Source organism: Nyctereutes procyonoides, unplaced genomic scaffold (genome assembly GCF_905146905.1).
Source record: "Nyctereutes procyonoides isolate TBG_1078 unplaced genomic scaffold, NYPRO_anot_genome, whole genome shotgun sequence".
NCBI classification, from domain to species: domain Eukaryota; kingdom Metazoa; phylum Chordata; class Mammalia; order Carnivora; family Canidae; genus Nyctereutes; species Nyctereutes procyonoides.
The window spans coordinates 26,634,249-26,649,640 of NW_026575052.1; the positions used below are offsets into that span (position 1 = coordinate 26,634,249).

General features: G+C 45.2%; 1 protein-coding gene across 2 annotated transcripts; it reads right to left on the reverse strand.

Annotated features, from left to right (window-relative positions):
• CIAPIN1 (cytokine induced apoptosis inhibitor 1) lies at nucleotides 1-15,390 on the reverse strand. 2 transcript variants are annotated; one of them, XM_055331107.1, is made up of 9 exons: nucleotides 15,283-15,390; nucleotides 10,131-10,306; nucleotides 9,511-9,663; nucleotides 7,989-8,065; nucleotides 6,100-6,268; nucleotides 4,583-4,656; nucleotides 3,573-3,688; nucleotides 1,271-1,352; nucleotides 1-744 (listed from the first exon to the last, which is right to left on the reverse strand). In XM_055331107.1, exons 2-9 carry the CDS (start codon nucleotides 10,294-10,296, stop codon nucleotides 634-636), a joined length of 948 nt encoding a protein of 315 aa, XP_055187082.1. In that variant the 5' UTR covers nucleotides 10,297-10,306; nucleotides 15,283-15,390; the 3' UTR covers nucleotides 1-633. The 2 variants fall into 2 exon arrangements, with proteins under 2 accessions (XP_055187082.1, XP_055187081.1); XM_055331106.1 differs by lacking the exon at nucleotides 15,283-15,390 and adding an exon at nucleotides 14,863-14,971.
• Between the last annotated feature and the right edge of the window lie 2 nt (nucleotides 15,391-15,392).

The window sequence follows — 15,392 nt, forward strand, 5'->3', positions numbered from 1 at the left end:
TGCAGAAGTACCCAACTTTAATAACGATAGATGAACAGAAACAAGACGGATATAACACAGTAGGACAGGGGTGAGGTAGGGATGGAAGGGACAGAGGGACACTGAATATGATCACAGCAACCAACGGGTGATTCTTCTGATGCCCTGAGCCATGAGACACGACTCATGTCACCAATAACTGCATCAGTGCAGTTGGTACTCACCAATAACTGAGTAAACCATCAACTCTGGAAGGCAAGTAGTGGCACTATTGCTGAGCTTAGAACTGGGGTAGGGGTCCTCTCTGTCACAGAGTGTTAATACTCAAGGACATCTGGGCTCTTGAGTGTTAGGTCAGCATTGCAATATCAGGAGATGGCCTCTCCAGCACATGTTCCCTAATACGAGGTGGAGAAACAGGTCCCCCCACTCAGAGTAACCAGGTCCCATTATAGTAGGTCTTTTGATACATAGCACCACCGCACATCACTGCACCCCATAGCCAGCTCCACTCTGTTTACCAAGCACGCTCCCTGCAGATGGACTTCAAGCAGAGAGTGAGCAAATGCAGAGGAGGTGGGAGGAACCACAATTGTGGGACTTGAGGGACAGGAGTTGGCTGGAGGAGCCAATGTGCACTATGTTAAGTCCCTCCTAGGCATCACTGAGGTTGTTGTTGCTCAGGAGCACCTGCTCCCCAGGCTTGAAGGCTGGCATGCCAAGGTAGGGGCAGCTGGCACAGCGGAAAGCATCGCCCAGGTAGCACTGTTGAGAGAAGAGACAATCAATCATACAGGGAAGCTGAGTGTCAGCGTGTCCCAGATACATGGGCAAGAAAGGGATCCCTAATTTCATAACATGGTCACAGTGGCCTGATGGAAATGGCTGGATGCACATGTGGCTCCAATTGAAACCCAAATACTAAGAGTTTTTAAGAGCTCTAGTTTTATGAAAAACTGACATGAGAAGTTCCTTCAGAAGGCCATATTTCTATATTTCAACAGTTCAAATCATAGTTGAGCTCAGCCAAATGGCCAAATGGCATCAGGCCACCATGAACTGGGAAGAATGGGGTCAAAAATAAGTGACAGGAGCCTCCCCTACAGGCAGGAGCACACAAACCCCCTCTCAGGAGATGACTTCTCTCCTACATACGCGTTCTCACATATTTGCCCATTCTTAAAATACTTGGGCAGTAAATGAGAGCTGGAGCTAGTCTGTGTTGGGTTTAGGATTATGCCCAATACCACTGGGGGTTTTGTGAACACTGAGTAAGGACCCAGATATTTACATTTCCACAAGCCGACTTGGGCTGGGAGCTCGCCTGTTCCCTTGACTTCTCTTTTTCCAGTTCTTCCGCGAGGCCACAGGTGCTGGGGGTGGAAATTGGTAGCTTGTGAGTGAGACGTGGTACCACCCACGGGCTCCAAGTCCTCAACACAGCCCAAACACACTCTAAAACTTTTCTTTTTATACTAGGACATCTTAAACACCTATGGGGCTGGGCTGACAAGGTAAGCGTGTAAGGCTGTTTAGGGAGACAGTGGTGGGCAAAGGGGGACCGAAAGGGGAGATGCCCTGTCTACACAGGCCAGTCACTACTCAGCTTCAGCCGATTAATGCTATGAGGAGAAGCAGACCCAGTGCTGTCATATTTTCCAAAGCTAAGGACAGAAAAAAAAAAAAAAAAAGGATTTTTACTTGAAATCTCCTGATTTGTGAACGCTGGCAACTTTCACACTTACAAGAACACTGATTCAGCAAGCCCACGCACCACCAGTTCATTTTTACCACTCTTCCATCCGTAAAACGAATGCAAAAAAAACCAACACTGAGGTTTCCAGGTTAAGAGGACAGACTGAATGCATGTGTCTACTCTACTTTCCCTCAAGGCCCCACTGAAACTTCAGTAAAGCATAACCCACAAAAACAGGGGCCAGGGGAAAGGAGACAGTGGCTACGCAGCACTGGGAACTGTATAGCAGAAGAAGCGGAAGAGGTGACTCTCACCGAGGGGAGGTGAACTCCAAGCAGGTGGTAAGTTAGCCACTGCTAAGCACGTGGCTCTCAGCCCACACTGCACCCCAAAACTTCCAAAGGAACAGGTGGCACCAGAAAGACCCCTCTCTAAGAAATCTAACCACCTCAAGGTGAAAGACCCAAAGATGCTGAGTTTGCAGTGTCCCTCACAGGCCCACCCAAGCTCCCTTCACTAAAACACAGTCAACAAATCCCAGCGCTAAAGCTCAGGGCTCCCAGCTCAAGCAACCTTTCAAAAGCAACTACTGTAGAACCGACTCCAGCAAAATAAGAGAGAAAACTAAGAAAGCAGCAGGGGATACAAAACCTAGAAAAGCTAACGTAAGGCAGAGGGAAGGGAACCCTCAGGGGGAACAGTGGAGGGGACCCCCAGATGTCAGCTCTGCCATAGACGAAGTCACACGTGTATGATGAAGCAGGAGCCCAAAACAGGCTCCTGAAGCTGAAGGCTTCCACTGAAGCTGAAGGCTGCCACTGTCACAAACCAAGCTGCCATCATACCATAGTATCAAGGGCAGGCAAGCCAGCCCAGATCCTGGCCCTGGCTTATCCTGACTGCACACTGGCGACCATGAAGCTTTTCCATCCCTCTTTGCCCTGCTGATCTGCTGAGGACACTCATGTTCTGCTCCAGTCTGTTCCAAGGAGGAGAACTCAAACTTGGGCGGGCTTAGAGTAGAACATACAGAGCAGCCCACGCCCTCCAACCATACTGCTGCTGGTGTCACCCTACACACCCCTGCCAAGTGTTCCATCTGTCTATGTCCTTGGTTTCCTAGAGATCTCTTGTGGCTCTCCCTGGCTTCCCTGGAAGGGACTCTTGGAGATCCTCAGGAGATCCTCTTGGAGATCCCCAGCCCAGGAGACCCTGCATACCTTAACTTTCACCAGAAGCCTTCTCAGATGGAGGGTATTGACCTTTCCTTGCCTTGTCAGGGCTGGGCTAACTACTCAGTTTTTCGTAATTAAAAAATATAGTAGTTGGAGCTTCACACTAGATGGTAAACTATCAAATAAGCCAAGAATGATTAACATGAACCCGGGAGGATGGTAATCTTTGTGGGGACGGAGCAAGATGCAGCTGAGGAAGCACGGAGAGGTGGCTTCTACGTTACTAGTCATATTTCTGATTCTTAACTTGGGTAATTGGTACACAGATGTTCATCTTTATTACTCTTTAAAACCTATCTGATTAAGATACTCCTCCATCTTATTTATTTATTTATTTATTTATTTATTTATTTATTTATTTATTTATTTATTTATTTATGATAGTCACACAGAGAGAGAGAGAGGCAGAGACACAGGCAGAGGGAGAAGCAGGCTCCATGCACCGGGAGCCCGACGTGGGATTCGATCCGGGGTCTCCAGGATCACGCCCTGGGCCAAAGGCAGGCGCTAAACCGCTGCGCCACCCAGGGATCCCAATACTCCTCCATCTTTACAATGCATTTCACAATAAAATAAGTATTTCAATAATAGTAAAGTATCCCGAGTCCTTGAGCCTCAGAAGACTGGAAGCCCTGGAAGACTCCACTTATGCTGACACTCACCAATTCTTGCAGGCTTTCCTCTTTTTCCCTTCTCCACATGAAGGAGCCCGCAGGGAAGCTGGATCTGGCTTCTTAAAATCTTCTGGATCTAGCAGCTCATCTGAGTCAATGAGATCCTAGAGAGAGCTCGAAGAGGTTAGTGACACACTCATGGTCTCTGCTGCTAGAAGGCTGAACAAAGGGCTGCGGTAGCAGGTTTCTATGGCCCACGTAGAGGGCATCCACTGACCTCCTCTGGGCTGATCATCACATTCAAGCTGACCACCACAGTGAAGTCACTATGTCCACAGAGGATGCACTAGGCTGTAAGGGGACTGGGAAGTAACTGACAACATGTAGAGAATATGAGTCTAAGTGTGCATGTGTGTGCGCGTGTGTGAATGTGGAAGCAGCAGGAAAAACAAAAACAGAAGTGCTATATTTATTTGCATATATGAAGGGCTGTCATGTGAAAAAGGGAATAAACTATTTTCTATATGATTCCCAAGAAGGCAAATAACAATATATACTTTTGTGCAATTCTTTGCTGAATGGGAGAACAATTAATCTTAAATTCTATGAGAACATGAACCGTAACCTGTTTTGCTATCACTGTCACTTCAACAGTTGCAGAAATTAAGAACTTTCTAATAGACAGTATTGATCCAAGATGGAAAATTATTGCTTTTAAGACAGTGAGTGTGCACTGACTTGCCCAGACAAAGGAGCCAAGAAAGTCTTTTAGCTGACAAGCTCTTTTCAGGTTCACACATGCCCACCAGAATCTTTAACATATCACATGAAGTGAGAACAAGAAAACCTGTGGGGAAAAGAGATGCTGAAAAAGATTTTTAAAATGCCACGAATGTGGGGTTTCCTTCCGAATCACAAATGCCAGCCACGGTCACAGGCACAGGCACAATGCTGAGCTTCACACTTCCATGTCCAGAGAGGCCACACCAAACTATGACCGTTCATTTCCAAAGGGACGCCAAACAGAAAGCAGTCCAGGGACTGCAGTGCCCACTCACCACACTCTCGTCCTCCATGTCATTGGCTGACAGGGTCCAGAGCTTGGCCGCTGCAGGGTCCACAGCAGGCTTCACTGGGTCCAACCATTAAAAGAAAAAGAACTTCATCAAAGCAGCAGAAACAAACCAGAGGCACATGGGTGTGCTTTTTGCTGAGTGTCTGTGGAGAGCACATGGGCCTGGGAGTCCGAGGGCTTGGGTCTGAGGCCCTGCTCTACCATTTGGAGAAGGAATGGCCTGGGGCTGGCTTGCTTTATGGTGACAGATGCCATCATCTGCTAAGCACTTGCTCTGCAGCAGATGCTACAATAAGTATTTCATATGCACCGTGTGATTAAATCCTGCTAGGACCCTTATCAGGTGAGGATGTGCTGTCCTAATTTTATAGATGAGAAAAACAGCTCCAACATTTAGGCTCTTTCTACAGAGCCACAAACAGGAGTCTGTCTGACATGCTTGACTTCACCCCACATTGCTGTGTCCTTATCTTAGCTTCCATCCTTAGAACCTGAGGCTAGTCGTCCTCCCTAGATCTACTGCAGGAGATCTGAAGATTAAGTAAGCAGAAAAGTGTGTGCCAAAGCCTCTGCCTCATGTGAACCTGTGACGTACAAGAAAACTGGCTCCAGAGCCAGCGGCAGTGCTGTGAGGCAAACTGGTGGCAGACACAACCCTCACCCTGCAGACCCTGTTGGTGCAAAGAAGGCCCTGAGAGCTGAGTCAGTGTGGGCAGGTATAGGCAGGTCCTCAGAGACAGTGTGGGCACGTCTTCAGACCGGCCTTGGTGGTTAAGTGCACCGCTGAAGATCACTGTTGCAGGTGGAGGCTCAGATCTTCCACAAGGCAAACTCCTCATCTGAGCCCTTCCTACCCATTCTGGAAGCATGGGTCCAAAGGCTGGGATTCCAGCGGATTTCTTAAAGATTTTGGCTGGCCAAAGCAGAGGAGTGTGAATGTACCTGCAAATTTTTGCATACCTCATGGCTGGGACAATTTCTCTTGATTCAGGCATCATGAAATAGTGATGAGGTGAGGGGGTGGCAAAGGGCGGGTACAACTGTCTAAGGAGAAATACTTTTACAAGTGGCTTAAGATCCTCAAAGTAAGAAAAGCTGACTTTACTAGCATAGAAAGGACCCATGGGAAGAGGTGCAGGCTACTCTTATCAACCACGACCACCACTGCGAGAGCTCCTGAGGATGAGTGTGGTAATTCTGGGGTGTGGAAAGACTTCATTAGCTAAATCATGTAGCTCAGTCTTCTAGAATCTGGAGGCCTCAGTGTCCTAAGAGCAGAAGAGGCCAAATGAGGTAAGAGCTAATGTGCTATTTCACATCAGAATCTGAATACGCCCGGGACAACAGAACATGAAACATTTTTCCATTTGGAAATGACAGAGATGAAGGAAGGACTAATCCTCTGGAGACCTCACTGTCTCTGTCTAGATCTCTGGTTCAACATCTGAGTTGTCTTTCTAGGCTCACCCACACAGAACAATGCCCCCAGGCCAGTCTTACCCGGGGGAGAAGACTTCTTGGCCAGAGAAAGCTTCAGTTGACTAGAAGAACCCACTTCAAAGTTGGGTTTTTTGCCTGTGATGTGCACAGAGAGCAAGTTGTCACTTTGGTAACCCAGGTGTTCTTGGACAGACTGTATCTCCTTGGCGCTCAAGGACTCCTGCTGCAGCTGGAATTCAAGACATCAAAAGAAGTAGGTCACACTCTTTCCACAAAATGATGTCATACTAAGTCCACCCACACAGGTGTCAAATACTCATTTCTGTGTTACGAAGTGCATAATAGCAGGAGATGATAGACATCATCACATTCAGTTTCTCAGTGATCTGTACTACTTTGTTTATGCGCTTACTTTGAGCCAACCCTCTGGAAAGTTTTCAAGTATTTACCAAATCCCTGTCTATTAGGTACAAGGCACTGTGCCAGTTGTTCTGCGGGTTATAATGATTATGATTATCAAGATGAGTCAGGCATACTGAATAGGATGATGCCTCATGGTGTGCTACATAGAGGCAGGCGCACAATAAACATAGTAGAAATAAAATAGAGAAAAAAAACATAAAGAGGGAAGAAATGTTTTCCTGGGAAGAAGTAGCGGACGATAAAGGTAGAAAACAATGTGGGAGTGCCACCTGTGTCCAGCAACTACAGAATGGTTAAATAAATCACAGCTGCTCCACAGCACTCAATATTGTTACATCATTAATAAGAGTGAGGGGCAATGCACTGGGATAAATAAATGTTGAAGATATTTAAAGGTGGAAAAAGCTAGTAATTGAATAATGTATACATATGACCTCATTTACATTAAAAAAGTACCTGTCTCTCCCTGTCACACACACACACACAGAGGTCTGAGCATCAACACATAAAAATGTGTTGGTGGCTTCCTCTTGGGAGGGAAGTGTGAGGAAGGTCTGGAATGTCATTTTATAATTCTATATTCTCCAGTATTTTTTTTTTTTGGTAAGATTTTATTTATTTATTCATGAGAGATAGAGACACAGGCAGAGGGAGAAGCAGGCTCCCTGCGGGAGCCTGATGTGGGACTCGGTTCTGGGACCCCGGGATCATGACTTGAGCTGAAGGCAGACGCTTAACTGCTGAGCCACCCAGGCGTCCTTATATTCTCTAGTATTAATTGAATTTATATGAGCATCTCTTATCTTAGATTAAAAAAACACGGAAAACAAAAACAAAAACGGAAAACCTTAAACTAAAAAGAAAAATAAGCAAGTATGGGCATAAAGAAACTAAGGCCCTAGGTCATGCTGCCAATCAGTGGCCTTGGTGGTTAAGCGGACCACCACGGGAGGGGTGGGAGGGTACAGCTCAGTGGTAGAGCCTCTGACTCAAATCCGTGGTATTACACTTATCATGGTACAGCACTTCCCTCTCACACAAGAAAATTTCAACATCAAAGAAGGATGTAGAAATAGAAACACCTCTAATTAATCTGAGTATTTTTACTGAATTGTCAGAAGTGGGATATTCTCCCCTGACCCACTCCAGCCTCCACCAAATACCTGAGGATGATTCAGGTGCCCGTGTTTCACTTGGGCCTAGGATTTGTGTTCATTAAGGGACCCGTGTTGCTCTCTCCCTGAAACATGGGCGCCACCACTCCACTCCACCAGTACTGAGACCAGAATATGCCCCAACCAACAAGGGCCCAAGCTGAGTCTATTCAAAGGAGAGTTTTTCCAAAGAGACACTGTGTATCTTACATGCAAAGCACTTCCCAGTTTGCTTCCCAGTCGACGTGACACTGCACCCCTCATTTTCCATGCTGTTACTCCCCTGATGCTCCCCAGATCTATGGACAGAGATCCTGGGTGTAGTCACCCAAGGTCTCAGTTCCCAGCAAAGGAGGTGGTCTACTAACATACCTCTTTCACTTCCACGAGACCAGAAAGAGTCAGGGCCGAACACAGCTTAGATGTCGTCCTCACTTTGCTGTTGTTAACTGCCAAGAGGAAAACCCCAATTAGCAGCTTCATGGGCCAAAACAGGAAAAATCAAAAAGGATCCTATTTGGGTCGGCTGGCAATAAAAGTGATCGTGACAGTATTTTAATTTGACAAATCCTTCTGGTTGTTCAGTACGTGCTTACCTACGCCCTTAAGTGTCAGAGAATAATTCTATAATAATATATATAATAATACAATAATAATTCTATTAATTAATAATTAATAATAATATAATTAAAATAATAATGATTAATATGTAATAATATAATAATAATATAATAATAATTCTATTATTGTCCTGTCTCACTCGGCTTCTTGGAAGAACCTTTCTGGGGTTTCTGGACACTGAGTGAAAAGGAGGCTGAGGACTCAGAAAGCACACAAGTATACTCTCTGCGCAGTTCCTACAAGAGAGACACTGCAGCTTCCCGTGGTCTACACTTCCAACAAAGAACACTGGCATCTGCCGTGTCCATCACAAGTTTCTATCCCCACTAAATGCTTTTACATATTTCAAAATACTTTCAGTCTCTGGTTGCATTTACAAATTGAGTCATCACATACTGATGGAAAACGGAACAAATTCAGAAGTGACAGCTTCATCACTGAGCAAAAAAAAGAGAGGTTTTTATTTCCTGGGTCCTATCATTAGTTTCATATGAGTCAATAATTATGACTCATCACTCCCAGACTTCCAGTCATTATTTTCTAACTTTTTATTCTGAAATAACTATAGATGCATAGGAAAATTAAAAAAAAAAAAAAAAAAAAGGATGCTTCTCCTTGTTTCCCCTATGGGAACATACACAAGTACCGCACACTAGAAGACTGGGAAGTTATCACTCAGGGTCCACAGAGCTCCCCAGATCTCACCAGTTTTGCATGCAATTGTCTGGGTGTGCACAGCTCTGTGCAATCTTACCATGCTTCATGTGAGCACTTCCACAGTTACAAGGAGCCCTCCTGAGACCCCTTTCCAGGCTCACATATCCCCTGCCTCTCACTCCTAGCACCTAGTAGTCATCAGTTTGGTCCCCATCCCTAGAACTTTGTTATTCCAAGAATGTTACAGGAATAGAATCACATAGCATGCATCCTTTTGGGATTGGCTGTTTTCCACTCGGCACGGCAAGATTCCCTTGAGATTCATCCAAATTGTTGCACAAGTGAGTGGTTTATTCCTTTTTATTGCTAGAGTTTCCCGTGGTATGCATGTACCACAGTTTAACCATTCAACCTGTTGACAGACCCAGCCATTTTCAGGTAGACATTTTCCTCCTATTGGGTCAAAGATCATAGTTCCGTGAGATGCACTGCTTCAGATTTTTACAACCAAGGAGAAGGATCTCCTAATGACAGCTCCTGCTCAGAGAGATGCAGCAAACGTACCTAAATATTTAACGTTGTTAAATTCTAGTCTTCCAAATAAAAATTTCCTTACCTACAGCTGTCTCTACTGGCTCTCTCAGAAAAAGACGTCCACCAGGCCGCAGGATCCGGGCCATCTCAGCCAAAATCTCAGTGCTGTGCAGAGTGGTGCTTCCAGGAATTACACCCGACAAAATAATATCAAAGCTAGATTCTTTGTGGGCAGCTGAAAAGAAGGAAGGTTCTGATCAGCAATCACCTGGGCCCCTGAGGCAATCTGCCCAGCCCCCCAAGGTCCTGCAGAGGCTCCAGGCTTGGCCCTGGAAGAATGAACAGCTACCTATCTGGCAAACGTTATTATACCATTACTAGCAAGAGGGGCAAAGAAGCCACTATTCTCCCTTGGTCTTATTAATTTCATATCCTTTATATGTCCAGGAAAAGAAGTAAAAAGGAAGCTGGCTGAAGAATACGCTTTTTAAAAAATGCAGGATATCTAATAACAACATACTTATAAAAATCAACTACACTCATTTTAAGTCCACTGTATCTCAACTGAAAAACGGAGTGACCCCCCCCCCCACTGCCATCGTGTGCCACTCAGAACAAAAACTCAGATATCAAGGAACCGCATAAACGCAGCACCCCCATCAACCCTCTGCAACCCTGTAAAGACAACGGGTAGGTACTTACATTTCAACAGTTGGTTGATGTTTTCCACAGACACTTGGCCCTCATCACCTGTTAACTTTTGAAGCTTGTCGACCAGATCTTTCAGAGCCTCCAGGGGGGATGACTGATCCCAGACCACGGCCACAAACTGGCCAGCTGAGATGCCATAATCTGCCATTCCTGCCATGCTGATGGACCTAAAACCCATGGACCAAAGGAGAGTCACGACTGAGCAGAGATAAAAGCACAATTTAATCTATGAGGTACCAGCAAATACAATTAGAATCACCACCTAATTCCGACCTCCCACCACGGCATGCTGACCACACTAGAGTATCTTCCTGTGGATGCTACAGAGACTAAAATAATGAACCCGTTACCTCAAGGATTCTTAACCCCAACATTCCCCAACAAGGCAGGTTGCTTCCTGGATGGGAGTCCTGCCTTGGCAGTCAAGTATACAAGTTGAAGGCAGAAAGAGTATTTCTCTTTTGATTTGGGACAACTCAGCTTGAGTGGAAGGAATATGAAACACACAGGACGTTAATTAGGCAAAAGTATGACTCAGCAAAGAAGGCAAATAAATTGGCAGACCTAATTTCACCACAAGCTTAATGTTTGTTTTTTTTTTTAAAGAGACAACATATTTACATTTGGCAAATAATGAGATTTTCTCCTTCATGAAAATAAGAAAATTCAATCCTATTGAATCTGCAATGATCAATAGTACCTAACTAACATGTCTTTCTTTCACATTTACTATTGCCCAGGCTGTTCAAAGGACCTTATGTACATTATCCCAACTGAACCTCAGTACAACCCTAAACTCTGTATTATTCCCATTTTATAGGCAGAAAAATTGAAGCCATTGACTTTGCCAGGTCACACAACTACTAAATGTGGGAAGACCTGGAACATGAATCCAAATCCATGTGACTATAAAGCCCACACTTTTAATCTATGGAGATTCCCCCCGCCACCACCATGGGTCAGCTTTCCCTTCCACTTGATACGGACAGGAGTATAGAATGTGCTCATGAAGCAATTAGGTCAGGCGATGGTATTCTACTCAGCTCCTCCTTTCTTTCTTCAACATTAATGCCATCAAGTTCCCGTCTTAAAATAGCTCTAATAATGGCATAAATGCAGACGCCACAGTAGACAGGTCAAGCACGGACCAGGGTTGTGCTGAACACCTCTGTCTTTTGTAGAAGTTGCTAACTCAGTCACAATTACATCACCACAGACACTCTGAGACTTTAGGCCTTGTCCGTTACACCCTTCTTCAAAAATATTCAGTTCAAATGATTTGCTCTTCTGCCTACAAAACATGGCCAAGTTATCCAGTCACTCTTAAATACCACAGTATTTTGATTTTGTCATTCATTTCCTAAAGTTTACTTTCTAGTGCAAAACCAAAACACTTTCTTCTGGAATCAGGTCCTCCATGATCTGGCTCCGTCTGTATCTCCCACCTCTCCAAAGTGAAGCCCTCCTTGTTCTATGAAAAACCTCCACATTTTTGCTTTAATCATGCCTTTACCTGTTTGCTTCCATGTGGAATGCCCGTTCTTCATTATCTTGACCTGACTGCAAGCCCCAGTAAAAGGATGCCATGTGTTATCAGATAAGCAGGATTCCTTAATCACCGAATTGTCTTTAAATTCTTAAAAAGCACACACTCAAGAACTGACACTTTTAAGCTTTTAACTGTCACTTGATGTTGAGGAAGAACTCCTGTAAATCTTTAAGGTAAGCGACTTGGGATCAATGTTTCATTTAAGAATCAGCCGGGGGTATCCCAGTGGGGCCTCCAAAAAATTTAAATAAATAAATAAATAAGAACCAACCAGGGAAGACAGGAATAGGGATTGCTGGGCATTAAGTTAATAGAAATACAGGACCTGTTTCTAGAATGATGTTGGCACAGGTTCTCTCCTGGGAAAACAAAAGGGACAAGCTCCCTGCCCACCACCACCAACTATAACTTTGCACTGTACTCACAGAAAAACCATCATGAAAGAAAGAACAGGCAAAAGGTTACTTGTTAGGCAGAGAAAAACAAAAAGCCAGGTGTCTAGTCCAGTTATTAGCTCTCTCATTTCTTACCAATAAGGTAGGAATAATAATCTCATATTTCACAAGGCTGCTGTAAGAAGTAAATAAGAAGATAAAAATATGCAAAGCACTCAGCAGGGCCTGACACACAGAGCTCAGTGAAATGTTTTCAGAGAATTTTTATATCTTGGTGGCCAGTTTATTTGCCTTTGTTTCAAAGAGTCCCCATAAAACCTATTCTTTCTCCTCAGCCATCCCTGCTGGGAAGACTCCCTAGGGAGATGCGATGCTTCTTTTACATTGTTAGAATTAGACAGTATAAGAGCTGCACTTTATGACATCTTCAATACTACTCCAATGGGTGTGTATCAGTACATTAGAAGGACGTAAAATACTTTGTGTTCCATATCTCCCCAAACTAATCTTCTATGGAAAGAGGGAGCTCATAAATGTATTTATTAAACATTAATCCTCAAAACACAGACATAGCCACCACTCTGTTAGCATTTTCCCAATAAAGTGGGAGACAATGTTCTTTTAAGTATCTAAAAGCTAAAGGATGGTACTTTCCATCATCTGAGTTTTCTGCTTTTAGCAATCTTTCTTTTTTAAAAACTATAAGAAAAAAAAAGTCTGGTGCCTGAGGTGACTCAAGAGCCTAGTTGCATATCTAAAAAGAGGTGGAGGGGGCAGCCCAGGTGGCTCAGCAGTTTAGCGCCGCCTTCAGCCCAGGGTGTGATCCTGGAGACCCCAGATCAAGTCCCACATCAGGCTCCCTGCATGGAGCCTGCTTCTCCCTCTGCTTGTGTGTGTGTCTCTCATGAATAAATAAATAAAATATTTAAAAAAAAAATAAAAAGAGGTAGACGTGGAGTTGAAGAAGTCATTGTCACGTCATGGGCCTTAGATGTTAAGCACCTCTCTAGCGCTCACTGCTGTATACATGTGCCCATGGCTCTTCTAAAATGCTACTAACAGGCAGGGAAAGCAGATGTCTACAAGTATCTTCTGGAGATTCATTTATTTCTAAGGTACCCAGTAAACATCAAATCTTGAGGCATTTGGCTCGTCTTATGAAGGGGGCCAAAAGAAAAAATAAAAAAGACTGAAGTTCAGGTATCAGTTCAAACCAAGGATTAAGTCCTTTTAAGTCAGGTACATAAAAAATTCTGAGAATATTGAAAGTCATCAGAAAGGAAAACTTTAAATTTAATGAACTGACTGAAGCACACGTAGGCAAAAAAAAAGGTGATCATTAGCAAGGAAACAAGAAACGAAAGAAAGAAAGAAAGAAAGAAAGAAAGAAAGAAAGAAAGAAAGAAAGAAAGAAAGAAAGAAGAAATGGAAGACTGTTTCCAGGTGTGTCAAGAATTGAGGGTTTCAGGAAGGATACCCCAGTGCTAGAATTTCCAAGGCTCATTTGAAGATGGGTGGACAGAACTCAGAAAACAAAGCCTTATGGACAGATGAGTAGTGTTTTAATGAATCTATAGATGTGCATCTGGAATTTTAACATTTGGGTTAGGAGGGCTTCCCCCACATAGAGGCAGGGGAGGGCAAGATGTTTTAAAAAGACTTGAGTTATAAGGGTTGTGCAAAACAGATATAGACAAGAGTCTAACTGCAAACATAAAATTTGCAGAATGACATGCTTATAAGCTCCTGTCACCAGTTATCCCTAATCCCCAAATCCTTTAGTTCTCCCTATTAATATGAAGCCTTCCCTGATGCCAGATAGCAATGAGGCACTCTGCATTTACACGTCAGTTGAGTGCCTATAGTCCATGACCTCCCTGAGTCACTCAGAGATTGGCACTCAATGTCAGAATGAAGGCCACCAACCTTTTCCTTCCCAAACTTCAGGTCCTACAAATCACATAGGGGCCTTGTTAAAATAAGATTCCTGGACTTAAAAAAAAAAAAAAAAAAAAGATTCCTGGACTTCATCCAGATGTATGTACTAAATCAACTCTCCAGAAGGACCAGGGTATCCAATTTATTAATAAACATCCTAGATGGGGGCAGTGGACACCTGGGTGGCTCAGTCGGTTAAGCGTCTAACTTTGGGTCAGGTGCTGATCTCAGGATCCTAAGATAGAGCCCCTCCATGCCTCCTAGCTGGCTCCACGCTCAGCTCAGCTCAGCTCAGCGGAGAGTCTGTTTCTCCCTCCCCTTCTGCCCCTCACCACCCCGCTACGCTATCTAATAAACATATATATTTTTTTAAAGAGCATGCTAAATGGTTCTTTTGATCTGGCAAGTTTGGGAAATTTTCAATTAAACTGTTAAAAAGAAAACAGGCCCCAAATGGAATCACTTGTGCTAAGCCCGCATCATCACCAAACCAAAACTAATACCTAACCTACCTGCAGTTTCAACCGTCTCCAGGAATGTACTCTTAAGGGGCCAGTCTGGAATCTTCTGCTCAGTATTAGTAAGGTATTCTGCCTAACGGACCTCGTCTGTCCCCCAAAGGAAGGTGACCTTGCCTGAAATAATCCTCTTCTCCCCTTTAGGACTTCCTTGTCTCACCCGCCTCCCGCCCCCCCCCCCCCGCTTTTTTAAATAAAAAAACCTTTCTTCTCGTGGTGCTCTTTGGAGCTTCTCTCTACTGGGGACGCTGCCCGATCCATGAATCGTTCAATAAAGCCAACCACCTCTTTAAAAGTCACCTGGCTAAATTACTGTTACTCACAGCAACTCCACACTTTGTTGGTTCTGGCAAGTCACTGGCTCTAAATTACAACCCGGGGGGTCAGGTTCCCCCCGTATTTGAGACGAGGCGTGAGGCGCAAGGTCACGGCGGCTGGGCATCCGCAAGGCGGGTCCCCGCCCCCAGCCCGGGTCACCGGCCGCGGCGCAAGGCCCTGCGCGCCCGGCGCCGGCAGCGCGGGAGACAGGCAGCCGGGAAGGGCCCGCGACAGGCAGGGCCGGCCGGTGCCGCACACCGACTTCTCCCGGCAAAAGCCCGTCGTGCGCCCCAGGAACGTGGCCATGGTTCCGTGCCCCGCGGGGGACAGGGCTGGGAACTGCAAACAGGAGGCTCTAGGGACAAAGGTGGGCCGGAAGGGGACGGTGGGGCAGGCCGGGCTCCCGGGCCTCACACAGCGCTCACCTGCCTCCCGGGCTCGCTCCCGGCCTCTCCGCGACCGCCGGCTTCGCACCTCGCGGCTCTCGCGAGAAGAGGAGGCTGCGGGAGCGCCGGCAGGGCGGAAGTGGCCTGGC

Excerpts from the sequence above, each read along its gene's own strand:
- CIAPIN1 (XM_055331107.1), bottom strand. The coding sequence starts at position 10,296 with ATGGCAGGAATGGCAGATTATGGCATCTCAGCTGGCCAGTTTGTGGCC. Across the intron at positions 9,664-10,130 it reads CATCAACCAACTGTTGAAAT|CTGCCCACAAAGAATCTAGC; the intron begins GTAAGTACCTAC and ends CCTTCTTTTCAG. Across the intron at positions 3,689-4,582 it reads ACATGGAGGACGAGAGTGTG|GATCTCATTGACTCAGATGA; the intron begins GTGAGTGGGCAC and ends AGCTCTCTCTAG.